The 19,574-nt window shown below is 35.1% G+C and overlaps 1 protein-coding gene across 2 annotated transcripts in view; it reads left to right on the top strand.

Annotated features, from left to right (window-relative positions):
- LOC135215621 (YTH domain-containing protein 1-like) overlaps positions 1 to 19,574 on the top strand; it is a 115,570-nt gene that overhangs the window by 90,283 nt on the left and 5,713 nt on the right. Inside the window, exons 1-2 of one of the 2 annotated variants that reach the window (XM_064250528.1) lie at positions 17,955 to 18,275; positions 19,048 to 19,263. In XM_064250528.1, the coding sequence (XP_064106598.1) occupies positions 18,243 to 18,275; positions 19,048 to 19,263 (249 nt within the window). In that variant the 5' untranslated portion in view covers positions 17,955 to 18,242. Of the gene's footprint in view, positions 1 to 17,954; positions 18,276 to 19,047; positions 19,264 to 19,574 lie in introns of those variants that run through there. The other variant, XM_064250529.1, reaches the window with a different exon arrangement.

Raw genomic sequence — 19,574 nt, 5'->3', positions numbered from 1 at the left:
TCAATTCAGTGCTTCAGTACATATTCTAGAACGCATACGTGCATACATACTGCTCTTAAAAGCGAATGATCCTCCCTAGGCCTTGAAGACTAACAAAGAACGGATCACTTCACATAGGCCTTTCTCAAAGAGCTCATTGACATACATCTTTCTCACTTCCAGTCAATAACCTCAAATCTGACTTCCACTCACAACACAAACACACACACACACACAGTCTGAATTGGGCGGTGAGCACTTTTCCTCCCAGACAGCCTTGTTTGAAAAGATCGGCACGTCACGCCTTGATTGCTTTGTATCAACTGAGGCCTCGTTTACGTTGATTAGATGATGGCAGAGAGAGAGAAGCTTTAATTACCTCCTCAGAGAGTTTCAACTTGAACGGAACTAATCGCATGAGAGGAACACGCAGAGATACTTTTGCTCTTAAACCGTTACTTGAAATGAAAAGTGTTACTTACTGAAATTGTATCACCAAAATTTGAAGAAAGAAAGGAAACATCCAAGAGGCAAAACTGTAGGTAATGAGTTCAAGCCTTGAAATTGGTTCATTACGGATGCAGGTCAACACCCAGGCCTCTTGAACGCCATTCGTTGTTCAGTAAGTTCAAAATCGTGTCGAGGAGTCATATTTGATGTGTACTTTCATCAACATCACGATTTCTTCCTATGCAATACATTATAGAAAATATGAGAACACGTTAAGAGAATTAGACCAATTGATTATAAATATGTTTTTGCAGGACTACGGTTGTATAAGATCATATCTTATTTTTTTTCTTTCTGCGTATAAGAACGCATGAGCACGTAAATGAGCATAACAGCTATATGTGTGTATATGTATATGTGTGTACATGTTGTATCATAAATATTTATATATAGATATATATATATATAGATATATATATATATATATATATATGTATATATATATATTTATATATATACATTATTATACATATATCATGTATATATTATGTAGTTATGTTACAATATAAAGTTGCTTTCTAAATACTTCTTTTTCTTTTTTACTGAAACTACTCCTGTGTTTGGGGAGCTTGAACAAGATTTCTCTCTAAATACTGAACATGTCATGAAGCCCTTATTATAAATAAAGTTAAGAAAATTCATAGGCAACTGAAAAACTAAACAAAATTTAGAAATACAGAAAGTAGTCTTTAATATCTTATGCAATGGGCCGATAAATTTCAAGTAGCAACCATTATGCAAAAAAAAAAAAAGTAAAACTGGTAGATAAGAGAGAAGAGAAAATAAGAAAAGAGCACCGATTGTCGAGGTTGACATTAAGTGGTTAGATCGACCGCAGAAGAGGAAATGGGGTCCCCTCATTATCCCCCTGATTTAGGGTCACTCGAGGGACGTTGAGTCGGTGCTCTTACAGCATCGTTATCTCACGGATCGACAAGAGTAGACACAGTCGTTGACGATGAATTTGCTATGGTTTCGGTTCCTTCTCCATTGTTCCCAGCTTCTTTCTCTACAGAAGATTGTGGAACCGCTGCTACATTGGCTTGCTATCTACGCGTCACTTACTCCGAGGTGCTAGTACTAAACGCGGCGGTTCTTGGTGTGGCCGCCTACTTTACATTTGGTGTGGCCGTCTACTTTACGTTTACCATACAGTGTTTAGTACTAGCCCCTCCGGGATCAAAATATTATATATCTATATTGTGTGGGCGACAAAATACATTAATAAACGATATCTTGGTGCGGCCGTCTACTTTATATTTACTCTACAGAATATAGTACTAGCACTTAGGAGTACATGACGCGTAGATAACAAGCCAAAGTATATCATCGTGAATCCTATAGTTTCTTGTAGCCTACTGTTATTTATGTGCTAAATTAAATAACATTGTAAGTGTTAATATTACCATTATTGTACTCGTTGTTTTTTGTTGCTGTTATAGCAGTCTTCATTTTTCTACAAATTAGAAAACAGCAAAGCATCAGTTTTCATTAAGAATGGGTACTATGAAATCATTCTAGCCAAGTTCTTGTTTATATTTCTTGTGACAAGAGTCTAGAATGAGATTGCATTGAACAATTTACTAAACCTGCTCCAGGGTCGATACAACGTCTTTCTGTTATCCTGATCTATATCCCTCTCTGTATGTAATGCTAATTTAGAATAGTAATTTGAGATTATGGGCAGGATGTTGAATCATTCAGAATTTCAGCCCAGTGAAGTCTTTCACCCTTTACATAGTTTTTCTATATATTTTTCTTTTAATTCACCATGACCAAATACAGTAGCAAGAATTGCAGCTCAACAATATATGATTGTCATACTTATTTTTCTTTGCAGGTGGTAAGACGAATCTACGTTCAAAAATTAAATACACTTAAAATAAAAATCTCCTATAACAATTATTGCATTCTAAATATCTACGTAAAACCTGAATGGAGTTTAACAAGTTACCCAGAAAAGGTACAGTTTTCCTGGCATCCAGTGAGCATAAAATGAATTCCAATTAATATCGAAATTAAAATAATTTCAAGCTAGTTGAGCGGTAAAGATTCTATTTCGGGATCAGCGCTACATTTTTTCTAAGAATAACCGCTTGAAATTAGGGAGCGATAGTCCAAATGAGGAAAAATAATGCATGAATAAATTTGACTCTCGATATGAAAGAAGGAATTTATGACAGAATTCAGAAGGATTTAAAAAAAAGCAATTTCAGCATTGATATAATTGTGTGCAAAATCATATGCATAGTTATATATTCACCTGCTATCCATTTCCGTTTAGAAGAATGTGATGCCAAATACATAAACCTTTTATTTTCAAATATATTCAAATTTTCAAATGGGAATATGGCTGGAAGTCACAAACATCTATCTCATTTCTTCTTCCGTGTCTGAAAAATAAAATTTAATTTTCCATACTGGATCTAGACTGAAAGAGGAATTCATCGATTGTTATTTTAAGGAAAACAATATACAGCTATTGTTCCTTCAATAAAACTTATTTCAACGGAGTTTATATACATCCTGTGATATGATAAAATATGAACCGTTGTTAGCGAAATATTTTATTCTAAGGCATTTCCAATAACATATTACCTGAAAATTAGACAAGAGTTCGAAATTAAAAGTATTTCCAACTTTGAACAATTCAGAATTGGAGGGAGTAGAGAGCCGCTGTTGTAAATTGGTATGGATCACCTTTTAGTACTAAGCTCAGTGAGGTAGCATATCATCGAAACCTTTCCAGAGTGAGAGGGTAGTTTGACTTTTTACGGATCCAAATTTACGCAGATACCACAAGTCACTGAAACATTAGTGCTCAAAAACTCGTCCTAGACGATACCGCCAAAGTCGTCCAAGATTCTGTGAAGTCATTACTTATCGTGAGACAAGTGTGTTGGACATCCTAAGAGGTGAGATTTTGATCGTACCTGTTGATGACTTAGGAAGACCTAGTAAAGACCTGTTGACTGATTTACAATACCTTAGGCATCGCAAAATTTTATTGGGCGCTTTAGTGATGAAATAAGCTGTAAAAGGAGCACTTCAAGTTGTCTTACGAGACGATAGAGCAGCCAGGTGATTTACAAGCGCTCACTCGTATGTCTCGATAAAAGAAAATTAGAATTAGTGGTAAAAGATAAAATACAAAAATGATAAATGTAACGAATTGGCTTTGGTAACTTGCTGATTTGTTTGGCAGTTAGGAGGCACCCGAATTTACATAAAATCAACGTAAGAAAACAGGAGCTATAACAAGACGTTGAAAGATAATGGTGCAAATAGTGGCCATCTTTACTTGTCCACTGTTTTGAATTCCTTTTAATCGAAAGCGGGCGCCTGATAAGACAAAATTACAGTCAAAACTCTGGAGAAATCATCTCTTGATATCTTGCACTAAGCAATATAAAATGACGGGCGAAGAAGCCATAAAAATAAGTGGTAACTGAGATACAGATACAGAATTAAGGTATTAAGTAAACTTGCCTATTCTGCAGAAACTTTCGGTTCTTCAATAAAATATTCAATATGTGTTTCAAGACCAGACCACCATGTAATTCGACAGCTTCTTTTTGAGGAACCAATGTTAACATGCGATTATAACACTAGCAATAGTGATGATTTGGATGCAGAGAGATTAGAAAGAAGAGAAAATTGAAAAGTGCTTTTATACCAAATCAGGTATATTCATGAGGAGACTCGAAAAACAAATGGTTTACTCAAATCATTCAGGTAATGAAGATGATTAAAAAACAAGTAAACGCCGTTACATCTCCTTCTCAAACGATTCCTTGTGTTACTAACGATCGGTAATCTTATGGCCACCTGACTTGATATGACGCAATGACCTTTGCTTAGCATTCAGCTAATAGACCGATAGTTGAGTGACTTGCCAATATACTGCTCGCGGGGTTACTGACACTTTCCATTTCATGGAAGTATCACCGTCATCATCATTATTTATCATCATCACTATCATCACTAGCCATTCTGTTTTTGAGATCAGCAACACGCTTTTTATATAACCCTCTCAGAAGAGATAGTGCTTCTAATTAGGACTGAAGTTAACGAGACGATCTGGCTTGGTACTCATTATATTTGTTAAATTTGTATGATCAGCAATGAGGAGGAGCACGGGGAGGAGTTTTTAATGTCTGAAAACACTACTTGTCAAGAATGTAATTTTTGTCTTTGATTGCGTACTTGGGAAAGTAAAGAAAATATTCTATTTTATTTTAGTATATATATATATATATAATATATATATATATATATATATATTATATATATATATATATATATATACATATTCCCATTCTAAGCAATATTAACCAAAGGCACTGAGATCATGCTTCATATTAAGTAGAGGTAGAAATGCATGTACATATTTAGATGAATGGTTTTGCTTGTATGTATGAAAGACTGTTTTCATACATATGTGTACAAGAGAGAGTGTGAATTTTGCATAAATATATCTACAGACATACGTCATATTGTTTTGGTTTTCCATATTCTGTAGCATTTAATAAAGTGATTCGCATTTAAGGGTTATTGCTCCAAGAAAGTTGTTCTTTCCAATCCGGTAAACGTTAGTCTTTATGTGTCCTGCTTTTTCAATGAGGTTCATACCTTACCGCACCTCCAGTTGGATAAGTAATGTTATACGTCGTGAATCTTATAAACCCCTTCATAAACTTTATCCGTGTGCAAAGGAAAATAATCATTCCTCTCTTTCATTGCTTCGGAACGTTTCCTTCATCCAGACATACCTTGCTCACACTAGTATGTTGCTCTTTCCAAATATTTATATGATCACTTATCTCTGAAAACCACCTATTTCCAAAACTTTAGCCATTTTTCTAACAGTTATCTACAATATTTCTTTCTGTCAACTACCTTAACCTTATTGCCTACGGTAGTTCAACCTTCTCGTCCTCCAAACTCGGCGCGGCACAATTTAAGACATAGCTCTCTCTCTCTCTCTCTCTCTCTCTCTCTCTCTCTCTCTCTCTCTCTCTCTCTCTCCTGACACGCCCAATCCAGTCTTATCGTCGTAGCCTTTGGACTACACACTGGATCTTTCACTTGTCTCCTGTGTCCCATTGACAACAAAGTCGCTACCCGTGCCCTAGCTCCACGTTTTACTCATATGTACACACACGCACATACACACGCGCGCGCCTACACACACACGATATATATATATATATATATATATAATATATATATATATATATACTATATTATATATATATATATAGATAGATAGTGTGCGTGTGTATCAGAAAATATTCAGGAACTCTAGTTATGCATAATATGTCAAAGAAACGGACAAAGTACACCAGCTGCGTGTTGTACTCTATAACAGCAGATAACAAAAAAGAGAAATCAGTAGCACATAATATAGAATAGGACGATATATAGAAATAATAAAACATGCTAACGTCATCACATAAGCTCTATTGGTCATAGGAGATTTATAAAAAAATGTCAAAGGCTGCGATGATCCTTTACTTTAATTCTCTCTCTCTCTCTCTCTCTCTCTCTCTCTCTCTCTCTCTCTCTCTCTCTCTCTCTCTCTTCTTTTTACCTCAGCGCTAACTGATCACGGTGACCTCAAAGTGTTACGTAAAAACCATCTCTTTAGTCTTTTTATATTTTTTTTTTTTTGTTTTTTTTTTTTTGTTTTTTAGCAAAACTGTCTGATTAAGGAAAACTTGCCACCAGCATCACTCTGAGTGAGACAGGTTCTTTTATTTGCCCTTCCATTGGCTTATATGCTCATCGGACCAGAACAGAGGGCTCAGAAAAAAGAAGATAAAACTGAAATGTGACGGGATGTGTGGACAGACATTCTAATGCTCAAAGGATACGGATTTAAGAAATAAGTAAATGTATGAATAAGATCTCGTAACTCGGAAGGTATTGATAATATATACCAAAAAAAATTCGATCGTCTGTTATGTACAAAAGCTGCAGAAATGTAAACAATACTGTAAAAGGAGAACAGTACAATGTTGCATAAACCGTAACATACGCAATCCACCCATGTTAAATAGAAATCATGATCACTATGAACTTACTTTCTGACTCAATGCTACAGCGCCATTTCCAGTTTGGCCGACTATGAATGGCTGTAGTATTTCTAGTTATGAGTGCCGCAAGTATCTTTTATTACATAACCGATTGAATAAAATGAACCCTCAATCCGTTAAATAGAACACCGTCTCTGGTTACTATCTATGTTCCCAAACCAAGAAAGTCGAATGAATCGGGAAGCAGAGTCAGAGAAAAACAAGTAAAAAAATGCGTCGAGGTTTCTTCGGCGCAATCGAGTTTTCTGTGCAGCGTATAGTGCTGTATGAAACTCTCAGCCACGGCCCATGAAACTCTCAGCCACAGTACTGTTGGCACCTATAGCGGTGCTAAACGCACGATCATAGCTGATTTTAACCTTACATAAGAATAAAAACTACTTAGGCTAGAGGGTTGCAATTTGTTTAATGGTTGGAGGGTGGATTATCAACTTACCAATTTGCAACCCTCTAGCCTCAGGAGTTTTTATAAGATCTGAGACGAACGAACAGACAAAAAACCATCTCAGTAGTTTTCGTTTACAGAAAACCTAAAAAATCCAAAGCGTGGCAAAGGTAAAGAAAGGTTCTCAGAATAAATAATCTTGGAATTTGCCGATTTTCTATGTCTTTATTATCAAGTTTAAATCGGGAATAAAATCGTGCTCTTGGTTCTCGTTTCACTTTTTCGTTAATCCGCCGCCTTTATAAGAATCTTCTTCATTTTATTCATCAAAATATTTTCCTCTGCTCAGCGTTAGCAATAAGAATTGTGGCACCGGCAAATTTTAGATTAAGAAAATAATTGATTGATTTATGATTATTTATTGTGCCCAGTGTTATTCCATGCACATTATCAGTAGCTTTTTTTCAATTTCAACATTCGAGTAATTTTACCAAATGGTTAAGATCTAAAACATTTACCTGTTTCCTTAAATATGCAAATTTGAACGTATATATAATGTTAATGCTTCCTTTCTCAAGATGGAAAAACATTTATATCCTTTTTTCTCAACCTAAATTCACTATTATAAGTTAAATAGTTTTAGGAGATGTAGTATGTCACCAAACGAAACCGAAGAAGGGCCCCGAAATGCTTGAGCGATAATAAAATTTTAGGTTACAAAATTATTAATTTGTGTTAAATGTATTATCTATACTCTGTTTTTTCCATCTGTCCACCCGCCTGTGGGGTTTGAGTATGGTAACACTGCGTCCCGGCCTTCAGATAATTACGCTGTGTACGTTTTAGGTAAATAAAGGGATATCTGGGTGTTTTAATAGTTTACTGTATGCGAATGACACCGTTAGTATTCGAAATAGGATATTCTTATTATTGTTGAATGTAAGCTGAATGTAACTCTAAAGCCCGGGAAGCAGTGTTACCATACGCGAACACCACAGGCGGATGGGCAGATGGAAAAAAACCGAGTATAGTTGATCTATGGCGTAACTATGCAACTGGTAGTCTATCACAATGGTGGCTGTCAGCTAGGGTGCAGCAAACGCTTACTGAGAATTGATAGGTTAAACACTAAGAGGAGACATCCTCTCTAAGGAGGAGTGTGTATATTAGATGTAAATACATTTTACACACACGCACATATATAGATGTGTTTATATAATATATATATATATAGATATATATATATATATATATATATATATATATACATATGTATATTATATGTTATATATATATATATATAGATATATACGTATGTAATAATATATATATATATATAATATATATATTTGTATTTATATATATATATATACATATATTTATGTATATATATATATATATTATATATATATATATATATATATATATATATATATACATACAGTAGGTAGATCGATAGATAAAAAATAATCATACACAATACAAATATATGCTCCATACATAAACTTTGTGTGTGACATATGTATATTTTTGTCTATCTGTCAATCAATCTATCTACTATCTATCTATCTATCTATATATCTAGATATAATATATTATATATATAGATAAGATATATATCTATATATATTAATATACGCAATATATATATATATAAAATCTATGTATGTGTTTGTGTAAAATGTTTTTACATTTAATAGACACTCCTCATTAGAGGGGCTGACTCCTTTTAGTAAGCGTTTGCTTCACCCTATATAAATGTGTGTTTGTGTATAGTGAACTTATGTCTCTACTTTACTGTTGACCAGAATTTCATGAAATGCATATTTTCTCACGCACAAAATATGTTACAACAACATGGAAAACCTGAGTGTCACTTTCTTCCTAAACCTCACACTAGTCTTTAAATTGCGCTACATTTCTCTGTGCTTGATAAGGTCAACATGCTTTCCGTTGATGATTACTGTAATGTCACTATCGTGAAAATTTAAAGCAATTATCGTTATCATCGTCATTGTTATTAGTTTTATGTTTGTGACGTAATTATATGAAGCTGCTGATGCTGTGGCCAGATTTGCTCACTCATAACTTATTATTCATTGGATGGATATTGCACAGAATATTGAAATAAAATGCATACTGGTGGGAGTTATGGTTATACTATCTATTGTTCACAGTCACTAGAAACACTTCTCTTTAAATATCCTCTGAGACCTACTTCTTGATATCCAGATATTATTTTGGTCTTTGGATGGTGAGGAGATTCGTATTGCTTAGAAGCCATTCGGATTCAAGAGTTTCAGTGGCAAAAGGATACCAAAAGTGTGTAGTAATCGAGAAGCCTAGGCACCATTAGGATATCAACAGCTGATCAATAGATTGTTATACGTATATATCAAATATAATTTCAAAATGTCTAGATCATAGCACAAATGCTTGTAAGATATGATCAGAGCAGGTCTTATAAAACTGAAGAGCGTTGGGCGCAGGCGCGTAATCATTTTGAAACGATATATGCATAATAGGCCAGTCCTTTTTCTTCTCAACTTCCAGGTAAACAGCCGTGCCCACTAGCAGCAAAGTAGGCTTGGTGAGCCGCTAGGGGAAATCAAACCTTAAACCTCTTAAATGTCAACTCTTTGCTCTGACACCTAAGAATTCTTCCAAAATACTTTAATGAGATGTGAGTACAAAATCTTCATATTGGAAGCTACTAGGAAAGTAATGGCGTAAAATTATTTTACAAAGAGAGAGAGAGAGGGAATTTGGCAATGCAATATTTCAATTTTGCTGATCATAAGGAATTCACCTGCATGATGTAAAGACCATGTTGGTCAAGTGAAATCAGATGCCATTATGTGTAGCAGTAAATTCACTTTACGCAAAGGATATATTGTAATGTTGCGATTAACATGGAGCGCCTTTGTTAACAACCTAATAAAGATAAGTACACTAGCACTTACTGCTTATCTTCCAAGTCATGGGTGAACTAGAAGAAAGGAAATCCCTTCTTAACCAATTTAGGCTTGGTGATAATCAGCATCAATTTAGCGACGAAACAGATTTTGATTGCACTATTTCATGACCCTCGGACACTGACTTTGGTAGTAAAATGGATCTGAAAGTTCGTCATGATGCAGTCATAAATAATATGTGATGCAGATAAAATGGTAATTATAAAAATAAAATACAAATAAAGTTTGTTTACAAGAGACAAATTAATTAAGAATCATTTGAGAGGACAACAAGGCGTTCGTGAAATAAAATCAGCCATAATGTCTATAAAAATGACACATTGCGTTATTAAAATGAATTGAACAATGAAAATTCGATGTGCAAGAAAAATAAACATTACTCATGAATTTGTAGCGATCTAAGACATATATGAATATAACTCTGTTCATTGATATCAGATCATTCCGAAAGGTCTGTGGCCTAACTTCAAAATGTTCAAATGCTAATCAATAACAAGAGAGGAGTACGCACAGAATGAAAGAGTACTGGAGCAACAGCAAAAATAGTAACAGCATCATTAAAGAATACAAGTTTTTTTGAGCAATCACAAATTATATACACACACATTCGCGCGTGCATACAAACACACACTGTTTTCTGGAAGAATCACTTGTCTACTGCGGGTAGCCTTCAAGGTGTGGCTAGCCTCTGGCGGCTCCTCCTTTCTGTAGAGTGAAAATCGCCCTTATGGCTAATCTGGTAGTGTCAGTTTGTATATTAAGCCTTCTTTTGACTATGTTGTTCTTTGTAAAATCAGTTTGCCTCAGTAAAGGGTCCGAACAGGACCGAAAGTACTTGGCTATCTCGCTTGTTCATTTTTTCCTCCGTGGCAAAAAACCTTTATTAATACATAGCATCACGTTTTATATACTTCGTGATCAAGTTATTCATAATATATATATATATATATATATATCAGTAAAAAGCCTGATAATAATTACTATAGTAAAAGATCTTATTTTTATAACTGAAATTATTTTTTGGTTGATACATGTGTGTATGACTTTACGATTTTTTCCTCTGTAAGATTGATGAACTTGATAAACAAGATACTTTCGCCTTTTACATAAGAAACTTAGCATTAGAAAAATATTCGGTTTTATTTAAGAAAGATTCTGTTTAGGGATGCTATTACGAACTGCAAGTTCTGAAAATCCTGATTTACTAAAGCATATCTGATTCGTTCCAAGTAAAAGACTAGATTTTTTCGTCAGTTCAATTAAAAGTAATTGAATACGCCATGTGGTTAAGACAAATCCTATGACTGATAATTTTCATTAGCAAATGATACTTTCCAAGATGAGCTTAACCTTACGGCCATGAATTAGATTGCCCAACCTGAAGTCATTTTCTAATTGGTTTTAATTTGTACGAAGTGTTATTTAAAGTCAAAGGTTATGAATTAAAACAACAAACAAAGAAGTATCGACTGAGTTAACAGCGGTTTGCTGTCATTTCCTTTTTAGGAGATGTTATGTTGGCAGAACCCGTTATGAATAGAAGAAACGTGCGAATATACTAGAACACATTTAATATGTCTGGAATGTTTTATTTTAATCGAAAATGGCGACGAGGATTTTTAATACAGAAATTCGGAAAAATGGTGATCTATGGATTGTGATTAGTGATGCCATTACTGAATTTTAAGGAAAGATTGGTATGGGAAATAAAAAAAAAACAGAATACAATATTTATCTTAACTGCAAGTTATACAAAGTAAATGAAAAAATCGGGAAACCCCCTCAGAAAATCTGAGACGATAACAAATGGCAGAGGTAATTACAGAAAAAAAAATTTTGAAATTCTTCAGTAATTGTCTAAGTCAACTGTGAATGATTTATCTCCATAAGGTCTTCAATAACTGCCTAAGTCAATTTTCAATGATTTATTCCCATAAGAAACAATGGAGAAGTCAATTTCTTAATTAGTTATATGAAAGAGAACAACGAGTAGATGGGAAATCAAGTTCCGCTTATCTTTTTTGTATCGGGGAAAAAATATGACGGAATGGACATCTTAACAACATTCGTAAACCTTCAAGTAAAATTATTTTCTAATGGCGCATCTGACTCAGGTTCGCACTAGGTGTTTTTCCATCTAGATGTCCTGTTTATTTTGAGAATAAGCTTCATCCAATATAGGATTCGATCCTTTTTGTATTGTTTTCCAAAGTTGCTTCCTTGCCCGGCTAAGAAAGTTACCTTTACCAGTATCATAGTGATGCCTTTTTTTTCTTCTTTTTTTCTTTTTTTTTTTTTGAGTTCTGGCCGCTCTATCTGGTCAATCTCTTCCCCATGATGAACATTTGAAATCTTATTTAGATGTTTTACTCTCATTCTTTATTCTTTCAGGAAATGAACATCGAAATTGAGGGTTATTATATATTAGACTTTTTATGGATTTGTCGCTGACTTTGACAAACTTTTATAAATTGTATTTCGGGAGTGACGGTTGTGGGCCGGGATCTGCTCTTTATTTGTTACACATAATGAGAAATTTAAGCTAAAAATACCTTAGATTTGAACATCAATACTGACCTGGTTTTGAGGTTACTCATGGATCTTAATAAACCTTTTCTAAACCAAGCTTTTAAGTTGTAGAAAGGATTCCTATGACGGCCTACTTCCCTGGTGTGACAAATAAGCCTATCACTTACTCAGTTATACAAAGAACCTGTTTACTTTGCAATTTTTTTTTTTAAATTGATCCAATCTTATCATCAGTTTATCTAGAGCAAACTCAACGTCAGCGTTGCGAAACTGGTTTTCCTTTTATCTAAATGTTCGGAAAAAGAAGTCACAATTGTACCGAGGATAATTAACAACTTCAAAGAGTGGATTTTAATTAGAGTTCTGGCTTTCATTTATTTTTCTAAACGATTTTCACCATTTCCTTTTCCGTCATTTTGCTAATACCCGAGTAAACTTTGACAAATAAACGCTAGTAATATGATATTTTAACACAATTATGTTCAGTTCTTTTATTATGCCTTTAGATAAGTTTTTTGTTGAAAGGGCGAGTAGATTAGAATTGTGAATCCTTTGGAATTCACGTTACAACACTGCTGTAAACAATTCAGGTTAAGTAAATGAAGACGATTGACGAGAAGAAAAAATTCTATCGTTTTGAACCAGATATAAAAGGAATAAACTTTCTTCCCCATTTTCTAGTTTAAACAGAAATGAACTGAAAAAAAATATATTTTTAGCTTGCAGGCGTAATGCACAAAAGTTTCTAATGTATACTAGATTCAGGTGAGATGACAAATCATCGTGGCATGTATACGAATAATAAAATTATAAGACATCACTGACGACACGGTATTTGGTAGTTACATTTCATTATAGAAAGTCTTCCTTCCCCCACTCATCAACTCCCAGTACAAGTTTCCCGAATTCTTGTTTTTATTCCTCTCTCTGACTCAACGCTTGCAAGCTGGAAAGTGCTACAAGTTGACTTCGCGTCGATGCATAGTTTTTTTCAGAACCATCAGGAGGGACTGAGGCTCAGAAAAGTATAAATATTTTGAAGACTTCTGAGTACAGTGCTGCTGCATGGTGGGGTCAATGTAACAGCAGTTCACCAAGGAGTGTGAGGTAGATCTGGTTTCAAAGGAAAGGGAAGAAGAATATCGCATTATAGGAAAAGTGATAGAGGTAGCAGTAAGAACTAAGACTACTTACAAAGGCATAACATATTGTAAGATTATATGACAGATAACGAAATGATCTATCCGGGAGAACAATGTGTTTAGACAAATAGAGCTAGGAGCGAATCAAGTTTTTTTTTTTATTAAATAGATACCTATACGAGAAGTTCGATAGTAAATGAAATAATCCTCACAGGCTTCAAAGCGACCTTAAGCAAATGTGTGACAGAATTGACAGATGGAGGATGTCAAGGATGATGAATAGTTATAAACTAGAACGCAATTTCTTCCCATGGATTGTCCTATTACTTATTTTTCTTTTTTTTTAATTGTCATTGATAGGACTCGAAAGAAACAGCAGCTTCTTTGACTTATTAAAGAAAACAAATGACGATCGCTATCTGAAAGACTGACTGACCTTTCAAGTCACTATTGCTTTATGATGTTGCGTTTTCCCCGAGAACGGATGAAAGGAATAATTATGCCGAATCTGCTGATGTAATTCTTTTCTTGTATATTCTTAAAACTAGTGAACTTTCGATTTAACTTGTTAGGATACAACTTTCTTCTTTTCGTGGTTACGTCGTAAATATACTTTTATATAAACTGTAACCAATGGCCCACCCCTTTTTTTATGGACTAATATACATTATATTCAAAATTGAAGGTGATCTTCGTGCAGACCTTATGACAGTTAGGCTTTAGCAACTACCTTTCGTGGCTATGCGTCTTTATAAGTTAAGGTTCCCTGTGTTTCCTTTTTTTATGAGAGCCAAGTTTATCAAAACCCTTTCAGTCTCAACTCACGAACTTGAACATATGTGTAAAAAAAAGTAACTAGTCTTACAGTTTACTTTGTTGATTCGCTTCTAGCAAGTCTTACTGTTTTCATATATATATATATATATATATATATATATATATATATATATATATATATATATATATATATATATATATATATATATATATATATATATATATATATATATATATATATATATATATATATATATATATAGCATCATCGTCATCATCAGGGATATTAAACACTATTTGTTATAATGTATTATGTGTGATATTTGAACAAAACTAGTTATATGAAAGGAAAAGTAGCATGAGCTTACTATAATTGTACGTTTGACATCCATAAATGAAGATGGCTTAAGAGTCCATTCATAATTACCCATTTTCATTTCATAGAGCCCTTAAGTCACCTCCCCTAATTTTACATATATCTTGCTACCTTCTATGTCGTACCTAGTCTATTATTCACTTCTCACGAAATTCAACCATTTTATTTATATTTACCCCATTTACATCGAAATCCAACCCTCTCCTGGTTTTCAGTTACTATGATGATTACGCTTTACTCACAATTACTACTCTGAACAGTCAATATTATTCACCAGCTCCTCCAGAATTTCTTCACTGTCCTCTCTCCCTACTTTATCATCTGCAGAGAGCAGCCATTCCGGAACCCTACATTCAGAAAAAGTATGAACAATTTGGTCTCAGACGCATTTTTTATACCAAAACAGTCACTCTTTAATCTATACACTTCAGGGTATGCTTCGATTCAATCAGGTGACTTGTAACCGCCCCCAATAACTTATGTTGTATACCGTGCATCCTCAGCACAGCCCACATTGCCCATCCATTTATTCCTTATAGGTCAATGTCTACTTTATACAGATTTGAACCTCTACTAGGGATCGTCTTATATAACTTTTTCCTAACAAAAACTTGATTCTACACTTTTCTTCAATAGTAGTCATTCTGTCATCTGTTTTACTTTCTCCATCAAAATCCCACATTACATCTTACCTCGTGCAGTATATCAAGGAATGTTATGCCTCTGCAATTCTAACAGTGACCTCTGTCACCTTTATTCTTATACAATGAAACAGTAGTTCCCCTCATACATTCTGCTTTCTCATCCAGGCATAACTTACAAACGCAGGCTAGCCACTCAAACACCCTGTCGCCAACATACTGCAGTGTCTCACTTCTAATGCCACGACCGCCTGATGTCTCCATTATTCAATCTCCCAGTTGGCTTCCATATATTCTTACCTAATCCCTTCTATAAGCATGATAATACTCACTCGAATCCTACCCTGTCCTGTGTAGTTAAGTTATAACTGACGTTTATCTTTGACATAAAAAAAATCTTCAAAATGCTCAGTCCCTTCGTATCTCTGTTCACTTTCTTCGTGAGTCCCTGGCCATACTAGTACATTCAAACTTTCCATAGTTGCTTCCCAAATGATCTCAATTGTTACTTCATTAAGTCTCTCTCTTACTTACACCGTCAGTTTCTGTTTTAACCTCTTGTTCCCATCCTCTTCAAACGCGAACGCTTCGTTGTTCCCACGACACATAACTGAATGTTACTTGCTTCTCTTCTAACCTTAGCACCTCTTTTACTTTATCCCGACCCTCTATTCCAACCTTAAGCGATTGTCTCACTTCCTACGGGTCTCCTTTTTATCACTTACATTTACATTCATACGTCCCTCCATAACTTAAACTTATATCTCCCTTCATAAGTTTCTCTCCTACTTAAACTTATATCTGTCTTCAGTTTCACTCCAGCCACTCCTTACCATTTAACCCATTAATTTGCTCTTCTATTTACTCTGATCTGACACATAATGTAACAAACGCTTTATTCACCTTCTTTTTTGTTCTTTCACGTTTTTGTTGAAAATCAATTATTACCAACAGCTGAACCCTTTCCAAACCATTTCCACCAGATTCTCTCCAGACTCATTTACTCTGAGAACTCCTGAGCACAATCTCCTTACACACACACACACACGCACACACACACACACACACACATATATATATATATATATATATATATATATATATATATATATATGTGTGTGTGTGTGTGTGTGTGTGTGTGTGTGTGTGTGTGTGTGTTAGAATTAGAATTCGATACCAATAGGGAAAAATAATCTGAACACACTTTTTAAAAGTCCCCTGTGCGTTCGTTGACCTAGGTACGTGGCACTTACTCGAATACGGTGGGTCTGCCAGAGTGGTGGAAGAGGCTGGGGGAAGGATGAGGAATTGGGTATGGGACTAAGGACGCTATCTCAAATAGCTTGTGAAGAATGTTACATTGTCCGGGGTCACCTCCTCTAGATTGGGTAAGCGTATTTATTCTACTCGAAGATCAATCTGTATTTTCCGATTAGGCCCCAATATTCTTGGTCTCTTCTCTTTCGGTCATGTTTCTGTATAATTATGAACCGTATCTTTAATGTTTTGTTGGAATTAACAATACTTCTTTAAACGTATACAGAAAACGGAGAAGGTCAAGATGTCTTTTCATCGTGCTTTTTAATTTTAATAAAATTTCATATCATGTTACCATTCAAAGAACCTCATAACATTTTTCTTACATCAGGGAGAAACATCTACATTACCAACCAGATTTAAGTGTCATTGCAGACAACCCAGAGGATATTTTCTTTGTATTTGTTTTGGACAAAAACCCCCTAATAACCCTTACTGATTCGCTAATGAAACATTTTAATATTTGTTAATCCCTTGGTTAGCCTTTCACTTAGTGAAGCAGTGTACAGCCTCGTAGGCAATTACATGAATATCGCTGTATTCTCCAGGCATCCATTCAGCTACGCTAACTAATGTATGGAACCCCTTTTTACGACATCTCTTCGTTTTTATGACCTTAACTATCAGCTTTTTACAGCTTCTGGTTTCGTTCGTACCAGGTTCTAGTTTTAGGCGAAAACTAAGTGGTAAGTATTATTTGCTTCTTAAACTAAATACCTCACAGTCGTACCTTGAAAGCATTTCACTTTAAGCTCTTATATAATTCCCGCGAACTTTGGAAAAGATCTCTTTCATTTGATGAACTCTGTGTTACGTAACTTGAAATATAGCCAACTCTTCAGTTACCTCGCCCGAAATGTCAGCCATTAGGCTTCGGACTACGATCAGTTTTTATGCTTCTTTCTCCCTTGTTTTGCGCTGCAAATGTATGCTGTAAACCTGTTTTCGTACTCCGACTTTGTTAAGTTATTTGAACTCGAATGGTTTTTCTCTTAGTAAGTAAAGAGCACTATCCTAGCACCATGTTTTGATGAGCCTAATGCGTCATTTTAGATTCAGTCCCACTCTTCCCAAACTTCCATGGTGTCCCGTCATGCCATGTCAACAACGGTCTGCCCAGAACTCGAGTACCGTGAAAGGTGACTCGGCACTAAAAAACTGGCATGCAGAGAAGGGTCAGCTGTCCGGCAACGTGCCTCTGGTTGTATAAAACTAAGGTCATAGGAGAACTTCAGTTGAGTTGACATCCAGTCGGGATTCGGCAAGGGTGTGTTTGTGCGGGGTTGAGATCAAGAGAGAGGGAGAAGTTTGAGATCTGTAAGGACAAGGAAATCCTTCCGTCGACGAAGCCAAGCCACAAGGACAAACAGCTTGCCCAGCCGTTACCGTCAGTGCTGTTGTGTTAAAGAGAGGGAAGCACTCGATTCAATCGCTCTTGTCCCCTCTGACCTAAAAGGATCTTGTGGCTGCGGTGGCCGTGTTTTGGCTCTCGGTGTTGGTGATTTCAACGATAATGGAGAAAATGATCTGTGCAGTCCCTTTGATGGTAAGTTTACTAGTTTCGTTGTATCGACACAACATCAATGCAATTGCCTTAGTTCTTGTTTACGGTGGTAAATGATTGTACAAATTTAGGTGCATAAACAAATAAGGGGCTCATAGAAGGACATTTTGGCATTCAGTAAAAAAGTAGTTCAGTCTGATCAGTGGATGCCGTACTCTTCGATACTCTGTTACGGCAGACAAGTGTATCCACAGCTTTATATTTCAAGTAAGTAACTCATTTGATATTTACTAGATATTTATGCAACTCTAATTCAGTGCATGAAGGAAGGATTTAAAAACAATATAAAATATAAATGAGGAATGATAATCTAACGGAACATGGTATGGGAATAATTAAAAAACGCGTATTCTTAAGTGATCTGCCTTGGTACTGGCATGGCAGAGAAATTTTTTTTATATAAGTTACGTTTCCTTTCCACGGAGAAATTTAACCTCACCTTTTCCCTCTTATCTGTAACCAACAATCGTTCCTCCTGAAACGCATAAGATCAGTCAAGGAACTTTAAAAAGAAAAAAAAGACAGCTCAGACTGATTATTATTGGAAACCTGTTTTGTTAAATTAAATGTTGAATCATGATCCGCCTCAAAAGGAGCGTCAGGCGTGATAACATTCGTGCAATTGAAAAATAACTTCTGTGCACTCTCTCTCTCTCTCTCTCTCTCTCTCTCTCTCTCTCTCTCTCTCTCTTCTCTTGCAGAGTGCTGTTTATTGTACACATCATTAATCCAATTATTTTTTTCCATATTTCAGGTATTATGGGTAGCTACTGTTTTGACACCAAGTAGTACTCTAACTTCGGCAGCGCTGTTATCAGAAGAGAAACAACCAGAGAAATACGAAGGACCTCTTCTGTCGACTTTCAAGGGCGTTAACCGAGAGTTCATTCAAAACACAGACGGAACATATCACTTCTCCTTCTCGCTCCCCCAGCAAGATAGATACGAAAATCGTGATGCGGATGGAAAGGTATTCTCTCTCTCTCTCTCTCTCCTCTCTCTCTCTCTCTCTCTCTCTCTTTCTTATTTTGCTTAATGTGGTACTATTAAACGATACAGTGAAGCAATTTGCAAACTCTAGGTATATATCTCAATTCATATATATATATATATATATATATATATATATATATATATATATATATATATATATATCTGGCTGCTGCTGCTGTAGTTTATTCATTCCTGAGTATTTGTCTCTATTAGAAGTTTGTTTCTTTTTTTTTTTTTTTGGTATCTACAAAACTCTCTCTCTCTCTCTCTCTCTCTCTCTCTCTCTCT

The sequence above is a fragment of the Macrobrachium nipponense genome, chromosome 5 (genome assembly GCF_015104395.2).
Source record: "Macrobrachium nipponense isolate FS-2020 chromosome 5, ASM1510439v2, whole genome shotgun sequence".
Lineage (NCBI taxonomy): Eukaryota > Metazoa > Arthropoda > Malacostraca > Decapoda > Palaemonidae > Macrobrachium > Macrobrachium nipponense.
Note: the sequence above shows the minus strand (reverse complement) of the source record. Positions and strands in the feature narration are given on the sequence as shown.